At 42.6% G+C, this 11,061-nt stretch overlaps 1 protein-coding gene across 1 annotated transcript in view; it reads right to left on the bottom strand.

The window, feature by feature from the left end:
- Nucleotides 1-6,972, bottom strand: part of LOC118405809 (thrombospondin-type laminin G domain and EAR repeat-containing protein-like) — a 31,408-nt gene extending 24,436 nt beyond the window's left edge. The window contains exon 1 of the mRNA XM_035805578.1: nucleotides 5,748-6,972. Coding sequence (XP_035661471.1) covers nucleotides 5,748-5,850 — 103 coding nt within the window. The 5' untranslated portion in view covers nucleotides 5,851-6,972. The remainder of the gene's footprint in view (nucleotides 1-5,747) is intronic.
- Nucleotides 6,973-11,061: the final 4,089 nt, after the last annotated feature.

Below are 11,061 nucleotides of genomic sequence, written 5' to 3'. Positions count from 1 at the left end.
CCAGGCTTGCGCTGACTCCCAAGTTTTCTCAAATAAATAGATTAAGAAAGAAACATTTAACCCCGTATGTAAGTTTGTATAAGAAGTGAATAAGTCATTGCGTGCTTATTTGATGTTCGTTTGTGTTAACGCTGTGTTCAGTCCTTTCTCATGTTTCTACTTTTATTCCCTTAAACCATTACCATTATTCCCTTTTTGTTGTCATTAAGTATCAATGACTTACTCATTTTACTGCTTTCCTTGATTCTTTTCTCCCTCATTCTGTCCATCATTCCTATCCTTTCCTGTAACTTTTTGCTTTGCACTTTCTGAACTCCCATTTGTGCGCGCCTTTCATTGTATTATCAAGAGCTGTCACTAAAAACCTAAGTAGGAAGTCCCGAACATGAGATATCAAAACCAGAATCCCCACTGCAGTGCCACAGAAAGCCGACCAACTCTAATCGTTTCTTTTCTTCTTTTGCTAACACCTACCAACAAACCAAATATCACAGGTCCCTCTACGATTTCTTGAGTGATACTGTGCACAAACAAACACACAAACAGATACACACACGGACATACGCACAGACACAAACCCACACACGCATCTGAAAACATAACCTTCTTGGCGAAGGTAACTCTTCATACCTCTATCTATACAGTACGTATGGTCATTCTTTTGTGCAAACACCACCTAACCAATCCTGCAAATTAAATATGATCTGCAACATTTTGCCACGTTTTGCCATGAGCGTCGCTGGCACGCCGTGGTTGTCACGTGGTGACCTCAGATAACCATCAGACAAAACGTTTGTAAGAATAAATGTGATGACTGTAATTTTGTCGCTCATCTGAAAGATTGAGAAACAACACAAAGTCATGATGAGTATTTAGTGCTGCTAATATGACAAGCGGCGTTTTATTTTGTTTTACACGTTTATGCCCCTTGGCCACGGAGAAACACGAGTCTGGGGAACATCAACCAAACGCGCAAGCTGTCAACACTTGAACATGCAGTGGGCAGCAGTCTGTTATACATGTAACGTATCGTATAAGGTCGTATTAGCGTATATAAGGATAATATCCTGTCTATAGTTTCAAAATGTTGTGACGAGAAAGATATCTGGACAAAATTCTGATGCAACGTTGAACAATCATCCAACAGAACCTGTGATGAGCTCTATTGTAACTACATGGATATCGTCATATTTCTTACGGTGCATTTCCAATTCCTGGGCCCGGTCGGGCTGTTTGTGGAAACGAAAAATAGAGATGTATACGTAAAAATATACACATACAATGCCCACGACTTTCCCCTTAACGTCTTGTGTAGTTTGATGTCTTTTGATATATCGTACTTTTTGTTCCCGAAAGCTGTCTAGCCGGGCCCAAGTTTGGGGATGTGAGGTAGGACTAACATATTGAACAATACTGGTAATAGGTTAAAAAAAGAGTCTAATCATTGTTGACAGTTGAATTTGCTAATTATTATTGATTAATACAAACAATTTGCCGGCTAGACTGATCGCCTGGAGTCCCGCGTGTATGAGAATTACACAAAACATTTTGGAAAACCGAGTCACGTTTGCGCACACAAGTTAGCCCTTAATTGTCATGAAACATCTATTAAGGTACGTAGGGCCACATTCAACAGGCAGGTTTTCTTTGTCATATTTGTCTTAAGGCTATTACAGGCTGTTAGAATTGGTTCAACAGCGCGTCACGTTCCTCCACACAAGTTGGCCCTTAAATGTCATGAAATATCTATCAAAAGGTACGACCACATCCATCATATGTTTTTCTTTATCACATGATCTTCAGTATTAAAAGCTATAACAAGACCGAGCGTCCACGGCCGTCTATTGTAAACTTTTCTGTCACAAAAAAGGGTGTCGGACTTTTTACGACACACGCACAACTGTTACAATATTGCTGTCAAAGTTCTTGTGGTAAACTAATTGTTATAGTTCATCTAGTCATTGAAATGATGACATCGGTATAAGCGTTTTATATCTATGTTCTATTGAGAGAAGATGTTTGATTATGGAAAAAATCGGTAAAATAATGTTGCGTAAAATAAGAAAACTGACCTATGAACTAAGGGCATAATTTACGACGATCAGCACAAAATATTAGGTATAATTATAATTGTAGCTCCAGTCAACATTGTTTCCTTGTCATGATTTCAGGATACAAAAGAACACTATGGAGAATATAGACACGGCGTATTATATACATACTTTAAACTAGTCGTCAGCATAAAGCCATCCACAGGTTATACTTAAGACTTATCTGAGAGTAGGAAGTGCCATTGTCTGTATGATACACCCGTCCCCTCCCATCTTCACCCTTAATAGAACCCTTTCATAGCGATTCCCAGATAACATCTCAGAAAGGTTAAACTCGTTAAAATCGGACGTCATTATCTTGTCTGAAATCCGCCGTATGGGACAACAAAAGGACGTTGTTGTGACGGCTATATTGTCTACGTGCCTTTGGGAGGACCACATGTGCACATTGAGCATTCTACATTAAAGCCCGGTCAAGTTCGTCGTACGATAGGATCACGATATGTAGCGAATCGTAACCATTCGTGGGGAAGTTGTGGGAGTGTCGCACAACCTTCACCTGTCTTGTGACAAGACGTTGTTGCTGTAAATCTTTGTTGACAGTCACTTTCTGTCATATTGTCGCTTAAAATAATATTTAAAATCTTTAAGTCTCATTTACGAATGTCATTAAGCATATCTGCATTTTGGACCGTAGCCCGTTTACACATACCTAGTACCTACGGTTTACGCACAGGGACGTTGCGACCTGCGAATGTAAACAGAATCATACCCAACTTCACACTTGCAGTCAAGTGTAAAGGGGTCTTACTTTCCGCAGACTTTACGCCTGATTTACGTCTCTATCTTGACCACAGTGGCTTACACGGCTAAACCCGGAGCCACGGTCTCTCCACAGGAATGATTGACGGCCACGTTTAACGTTGCAGCTCTAGTCTCCCCCTAATCTGGTTATTGTAGTGGGGGTTTAGCGCTAACACCTTCACCTGTCTGTAAATAAAGCCGTCAGTGTGAGGTGATTATGGCGACCCGTGACCCGTTTCTAACGCGTTAGGCCTCAGATCAATCAAAACAAACTCTCAGCCAGACTGAACCCGGACAAACGTCTGTATAAACGTTCTTAAACGTCTTTTCCACTCCAGTAAGGCCTGGCTAACGCGCTGGGATGGGGCTGGGTGCGGTGGGAGGGGCACACGTAGGCGTTTGTTTGTTTGTTTGTCTTATGTCTATTCAGTACACGTACCATTTGTGCTTAGCAAAAATTGGTTCCGTGTTCATATTGTACATAGAAACCCCTTCGTGAAATATCATACAGAAGGGCTGAAATGTAGTTTCATTAAGGCCCATTCGTCGCACGATTGTCGTACGATATCGCACGATTATCGTACGGTCACAAACTGGTGGCATTCTTGGATTGTTGTACACGTGTCTTACCAAGTTCGACTCCCTTCTTACCTAAAAGGCTCTGTAAATTCTCGTCGGTGGTTGGTTCTCTCATAGCCTGCTAAAAATCTTACGAAATGAAACTCGTACAACGCCTACAACGACTTGGACCGCACCGCCACAGGTAAAAGATTTATCGTAGCCTGTATTTCTTGACTTGTGCGGAATGTGGTAGTGAGAGCAGGCTGACAGGTAAAGAGAAAGTTACCGCCGTGCGAACAATAGGCGGGCCGACACATCGGAAACGGGGTTCATACCGCCAGGAGGGAGGGTGGCGCAGCCGGCGGAACAGCGCAGTTCCGACGTGTGAGGGAGGGGAGGGGAGGGGGGTTAAACAAGGTGAGCTGGTGCCACTGGGGTTGTGTCAACAACAAACAAGAAAAGAAATAAAAAAGAGCAACAACAAGTGTATGAAGTTTGGACCTAAAAAGGAATTGCCACAACATCTTCCACCCCTTATTCCCCTATATCCAGGATGAGTTTAGGCTCGTTCTTTAAGAGGAATAGGGATTGGACGTGAACGAGTTACGTACGGTCAAAACATTCCAACAAAACAATATTCGTTTGAACTTGTTATTCCTATGTATATGTACCTTTAGACAAAGCTATGACGATGAGTTTTGAATGCTAGTAGCAATACTCCCATCCTATGTAGACGTATCCATTGCATAGAGCGATCGTATGAAAATATTAAAATGTCATGTGTCCTGAGTTTGCCATCTAGCGTCATTTGTCTTTAACAGTTACAATATATCTTCCTCCTTCTTCTATCCCTTAATGGTAACACCTGGTCCTTCCCACAACACTGTTGTCGTGGTTTCTCAGGTGTCGGTAAGTGGGTAGTTGGAACTACTGGTAAGTACGTGTACGTGTGGTTTATTTCAACCTCCTAGATGAAATGTCAAAACGCGTTGTTATCTCATATTTTTATAGATATAGATTGACAGACAATAAAACAAACCGAAACGCATGTTTTTAGACATATCATCGACTGAACCAAGATTATGACGTCCACTTTACAGTCGTAAGCGTATCGTACGTACTGCAAATGTTACCAAAGTTATTTTCTACTGTCCCCTATTAGTTACAGACCTGTTGTGGTTTTAAATGTTGCAAGTGGCCTTCATTTACTACTGTCCATGTTCAGCTAATATTATGTAACATACTTAAAGATTGTGTAACACAATTTGTTCTGAAATGATTCACTCTGCCATTCTCTGAACAATTTTCCAGCATGTTAAATTAGAGACTCTTACATAGAGGTTCTGTGCAGCAAACTGTTAAAGGTTGTCTTGTTTTTAAAGTTCAGACAAGAAAGATGTAAAGGACAAGCAGCTCGGAGCAATTGTAAGATCTTCAGTTGTCCCAAACCTACTTGTACAGTGGCTGTTGTCAGCATGTTGAAGCTAGTACTTAACATGCCTACCGAAGTGTCCTTTTGGACAGTGACAGTTTCCATATACTGTTATTTCTGACGTGTTGCAATTGTCGACTTTTGAAGTGGTTTAATCGAGTTTGTCAATATATTAACCTCTTTAACCCGCATTTAAGCCTTTAAACGCTGCAACCCAAAACATACTAAATCTCAGCCGTCCACATTGAGCACCAATTCGCTCACAGTATGCTTACATTTAAGTAGAATTCGTTTAGAGGAAATATTTCATTGATGCAGTAAACATTAACGACTGCGAAGTGTTCATTTCAGTGGGTTCTGTTTAGTTTTGTCGCCCTATGTTGGTCCGCCATTTTCCCCCGAAGGTGCACATGTCCTTCAGAACGTCTGCCCCCAATATTTACAACAACAACCGCACAGATCCACACATTAGGGTGGCATTAGGCCTGATTTATGACCATATAGCTCACAGAGACTGTCAGGACCTGTGGTGCCTTCCCCGGACAGTAAAAACTCATCTTTTAAAACCCTAGATCTCTCCGGCAGCGCAAAGTTTACTCAGGCTTTGTTCCTACACTTTTACGATCTTCGACGATTGTTGTTTAAAACACTCCGTGTTTGTTTTAATCTTACAGCCGCCTAGCGACATGTAGAAGTCATATATAGTGTAGCATGTATATAGAAAGGTAGTGATGCAATAGAAGCTATGCGTGTGGGTATGTTTTAGTGTTTGACCTGTGTGTGGAAGTGTACAACTGTAGGGCTAACCTTCCCCAGTCCAGGGCAACGCCAAGTCATGCGTGTTGTTTAGTGCGGCTGTTTACAGTAATTACGTACTGATGTATCGGAACATTCCTTACTTGTACATGGCCTGGGTAGGCGGGAAGGGATGGCGAGCACCACCGCTAGACTCAGGTTCCACACCACGCTCCACAGCCAGGGACTCCCGTGTATCAAGTTCATGGTGTCGGCTTGGTTCTGGCGGGTGTTTGTGTCGGGGCCTGGTGACTGGTGTTGCCGGGCAGCGCTGTGAGACGGCCGGGCTGGAGTGCTGACACAGGCGGTGATTTCGGGCTGTAGAACCGCCACTTGAACTGCGGGATTACATACTTGACTCCCAGCAATCCCACCGAGACTTTCCTTCCAGCCTTAGACCAGGGACACACAGACGTCCTCTGTTGTCCCTCACAAGAAGTTTGCAAAGCTCGAAAATCTTCTGGTGTCCACAATTACAATGGCAGCTATAGATGATGGCTCTCAGCTCACCTTGAATATGTACTGTTTCCTCTGTAATAACGTTCAACAATGTTTGATGCTTCTAGTTGGCCTTGAAGAAAGGATATGTTTCACCGCTGTTCTGTGTATGAAGTCCCTTTTACGCCCTAATATTCGTTACCGATACTCAGAGACCAGTTAGGCTGGAGTATTGGGTCCCGTCACAACAGCGAGTTGAGGTAAATATAAGGCGGCAATATTATACAACATCCGTCTCACCCGGTCTGGAAACGCTGTACACACACACTGTGACTGACCGCAGTTTAAATGTCACTGAATTTTCCTCAGATCTAACCACAAACCTCAAACACCCCAGTCGGTCCGCCGCGGTGCCGGGACCCTGCCTGTAACCCGCGTCTTCCCATGCCGAGTCCTGCTGTAAAGGTGTGTTCTCCCTGTACGTTGTACCTGCACGTAGGTGTGTGAGAAGGATACGTGATCCCCGCCCCTACCCAGACGCAGAGCCGTGCACACCGCACAGGTTCTGTTGTTGCAGCCCTTCCGGCTACACAGACCGCAGGCCCAACGTCGTCCAACCGCCGTGCGCTCCAGACGACACTCCGCCGCTCAACCACCTTGCCGTCCCGCCGGTCGAACTTCTCTCACACGCTCTCCTCACGAGTAATTCACCACCAGAGTCAAACGTACCACGCAGTGTTGCTCCCGAGCTGTGCGCCTCTGGATGCGTTTTATTTCATTCCTTTAAGTCGCAGTAGAATCTTTGTGTACCTTCTGGGACGAACACGCCGGCTGGCCTGTGCTTGATGAAGCGGACGGGCTTTTCATGACTCAAGGCGAAGAAATGCCAGTCAATAGGAGATGATAGGCTATTCTTATTCAAAGTACTGTCCTCACTGACTACTTTGGGAGGAGTTCATTTGGAAAGCATTGAAGGGGTGAGCCAAAAGAACACAAGAGAAGTCATGCTCATATTTACACACATATTGTCTCATATCTACGCTGTTCTGGTCCTTTGTGGAATAGATTTGCGTCAAAACTTCGAAAGAATCATTGGTGTTCTAAAACAAGATTACCTGTCCTGTCTCTGTTATAGACACCCTTAATTTAAAACGTAGGTTATTGTTTGTTGTGTTAAAACTTAAAGGTTCTTGTCTTCAGAACGCCGATGATATTTTTGTTTGCTGTGAAATAAGACTCATAGGAAAGTCGAGATCGCTTCCTCCCCAACTCTGACGGACTAGGTGGTTTCAAAATAAAACGGAGAGAAAATCCCCCCAGATATGTGATCCCACCCTGAGCCACAGGGCACAATTATACCCTCTTCCACTCTTTTTAGTCGCAATTAATTGAAATCCGCCTTACGCTCCGCTAAGTGTATTGAAAAGCTAGCCATGGGAAGTCCTCTCTGTGCGCCAGCCTGCCTCCACGGCACGGAGTTACAGCCATTTGAACAGATTATTAGAATCCATTTACGCAGGGGACCCCCTGTGACTGCGCCACTGCTCTTTTGGAGGGGCTCTCGCGGTATGTCCGCAGCAGTGGCCTCTCTACTGACCTCTTAACGAGGGAATTTTTACCCATTTTTGCTCGCGGGTACAGGTCGCCTTGTAGACACTGTCTGATCTACGAGGTCGGCGACACAAAAGGAGAAAATATTTCACCAGAAAGCTTACGTAAAAATGGTTGTCTGTGGCGTTTCTGAGCGGACATTTCGTCGAGTTTGTCGAAGAATTCACTAAAAGATAAGAGAACGGTGACGAAATGGCTTGTTGTGACACGTCTAAATGACCTGTCCTGACCTCAAAATGGTCTGGCTTGACTCCTAAAAGGCGCTTTACATTGTAGAAAATATCGTTTATCTAGAAAACACATTTTAGAATGTATTTTCAGGATGAGATTTGTCAGTGTCCCGCGTCAATGGCTCAAGTGTTTTCTATTTTTACTCGTCCAGACGTCAATCAAAATTTACCAAACACTTTAACTTAATCTTGGACTGAAAGTGACTACCAGGGCGAAATGATTCCCCCGGTCAAACGGCAAAAATCGAACTTTTTCCGCCACAGCGAATCTGACGAAACTGTCGTCTGAAAATTTGACATGTGGGAAAATGTGTGCGAGCGCCGGCTGGAACGTTCCCGCGCTTTATTTTCTGACCAAAACTCACATAGTTCCTCTTCTTTCAAACTCCACTTCTGTGAAACACCGCTACTTCAGTTCATAAAAACAACTTCCAAAACCTCCCACGTATAGTATAGACAAAGGAAAATACCAAGAAACAAAGGTTAATAGAGATCGGATTGTTGGGAGAGAGTTTATCTTTCACATTGTTAAAACAAGACGATACATCATTTGTGACAGGCTCTTGTTTGGGGTACACGGTGGACTGTCTTGTATCTGGGGCTGGGTGAGTTTTCTCATGGGACAATCATAGCCTGGAAACAGACTCTTATAGGGCTGAAAGATAGTAGTATCAAAGGACTCTTTCAGGCTGACAAATAATAGTAGAAAGCCTCAAAACAGACTCTTTCAGGGCTGAAAAACAGTAGTTTCGACAGACTCTTTCAGGGCTTACAAAAATAGTAGAAAGCCTCGAAACAGACTCTTTCATGGCCAACAGATAGTCTAAACAGACTCTTCTTGGGCTAAAAATAGTAGAAAGCTACCCAAAGTTAGTCAAATAATAGATATTTTTTATCATAAATAACCCATTTACTTAGAAATCTATAACTAACCCATTTACTTGTACACCCCATTCTAACCTAGTTTTGTCATTTGTATATCTTGAAATGTCATGAAGATTTGTATAAGAAATCTAGACTCTAAGGCGTCCCAGTATAATAAAACATCCAAACAAAGATCTGATTTTTAAAAGAAAAAAGAAGGACAAATTCGTTGATATCCAAGCTGTTGTAAAGGTGTTCGGCAGCGGTAACATCCTGTCACAGCGCAGGAAGTGGAGGCGGAAATAGCTGATATTGACAGAAGGTCCTGACTATTGTTAAGAACAGAGGTATGTAACATATCTGTCGGACAAAGGAAGGGGAGGGGGGCATTTTTCAAATTCCTCGATGTCTTAATCCATTCTCTCACACAATTCTATTTAACAATTTCTAGAAAATTATGAATTACAAAATGCACCAAAAAATCCCAAGGCCCGATATTAAAGGTAATGCAATGTAGCTTTCTTTGGATAATTCATGGTTAAGACGAATTCGTAGTGATGCACTGTTTAAGGTACAATGTACATGTATATAGGTTACATTTCCTGCCACAGGTTTGACGGGATCGATTAAAGTGCGGTCACATTTTCTTCGTGCGATGGTTTTTATCGTGGCATTTCCGAAACAACGCTATGACAAAACCGATCGTCGACAAGGATATATAACTTCTTTTACAAGAATTATTGACGTGCAACGTATCCCAGACTGTCGCAAGAATGTCGTATACCTGACGCACAACAAATGTAAGCGGGCCCTGCTGAAACAATATTAACTCTCTACGACTTCAGAAGACTTAAGGCGAGTTATTCAAGTACCGAAGAACACTATTGCTACGCATAGTTAAACGACGAAACATGACATGTTGTAATTGCTATGCTATTATGATATTTTTCATACTACCATTTTTATACGTGTACTACAAATATGTGACGTTTTGAATAAAATTGAATTGCACTTTTGAGTTTAAATGATGTGAGCGGAATTTATTTCAGCCTAGAAAGTCATTCATACTACTATCAAAAAACAATTTCTGTTTCTTGCATTGGTGAACACTTTGACGGACAGCTGTCATTGATGTTATTTCCCACCATTAATACATGCCCCCCACTGGGCGGTGGACGCACCACAAAAAACAGACAAAAGTTCCCAGTAAAACATGATGACCATTTCATGAACCATTAGCTAATATCTCAGGAGGTCAGAGGTCACTTCGCCGTGCATTGCAAGGTCTTCCCATTCCCAGACAATAAAATCGTAGACCATCTGTCATGACTGTTGTGAAAAAGTCTCGTTTCATGAACTTTGTAGAAAAAAATACAACGTTCTCATATTTCTATCTTTATATTAAAAAAATATCTTAGAGCTAGCTGGTGTTTAGAACTACACGTTTGATTGTATCAAATGTTTAATTGTTCAATTAAGTTGGACCCTTTGTTGTTTGTCTTTTGTACTGTCAATGATACTACATTTTTAAAGTCTGTTAGACGAAATACTTCTTTCCATGTCTTTTAAAACCACTACTTGAAAGGCATATAAGATGTTCTATGTTTCTATTGCCATTCATATTACATACATATAAAATGGTTCTCACAAGCAATTGCAATTTACTGGTGTGCACTATACTACGGTACGTCGTTGGTGGATTTTTCATGTATCCAAACATGCCTTTCGGCGAATTTCAAAGGTTCCTCCCTATAGAAAGTCGTCGATGTGCGGAACGCCACTTCAAACCTCCGTTTGTAACACACCGCCGCAGTCCTACTGCACACCGCTGGGAGAGATTGAAAAGTCTATTGTGATGTGAGCCTTTGTGGCCTGCTCTCGGCGCTGTCTTCTCCAGCTTTCCGCGTTAATACAGAGGCGAGGAAGGTCAACCGTAATTACCTGGTTCAGCGAGCCGAAATGCCGAGGCCACGAGTTTATAAACCGCCGGCCACAGTCAACGTTTCCCGGCCTTTGTCAACACGGTTCTGGGGGGAAAACTCCCATATTGGGAAAGTTGTGTGCATTGTGTGGCTTTCTAAAGTCGTTTTTGATGTAACTTTGAAGAGTGACATTTGTAGAAGTTGGGAAGGACAAGCCAGAGGGGTTTTCTTGGCGAAGCTCCAAGATTTCACGCACTTGTGTTTTCACGCCTTTCTTCTGGTCTGTCAGCAAAATTCAGTGTACGAAAAGTGACAAAAAAGAAACTGTTAAAGTATTGACTATCCTGTGATCA

This window comes from Branchiostoma floridae, chromosome 18, assembly GCF_000003815.2.
Source record: "Branchiostoma floridae strain S238N-H82 chromosome 18, Bfl_VNyyK, whole genome shotgun sequence".
Lineage (NCBI taxonomy): Eukaryota > Metazoa > Chordata > Leptocardii > Amphioxiformes > Branchiostomatidae > Branchiostoma > Branchiostoma floridae.
Note: the sequence above shows the minus strand (reverse complement) of the source record. Positions and strands in the feature narration are given on the sequence as shown.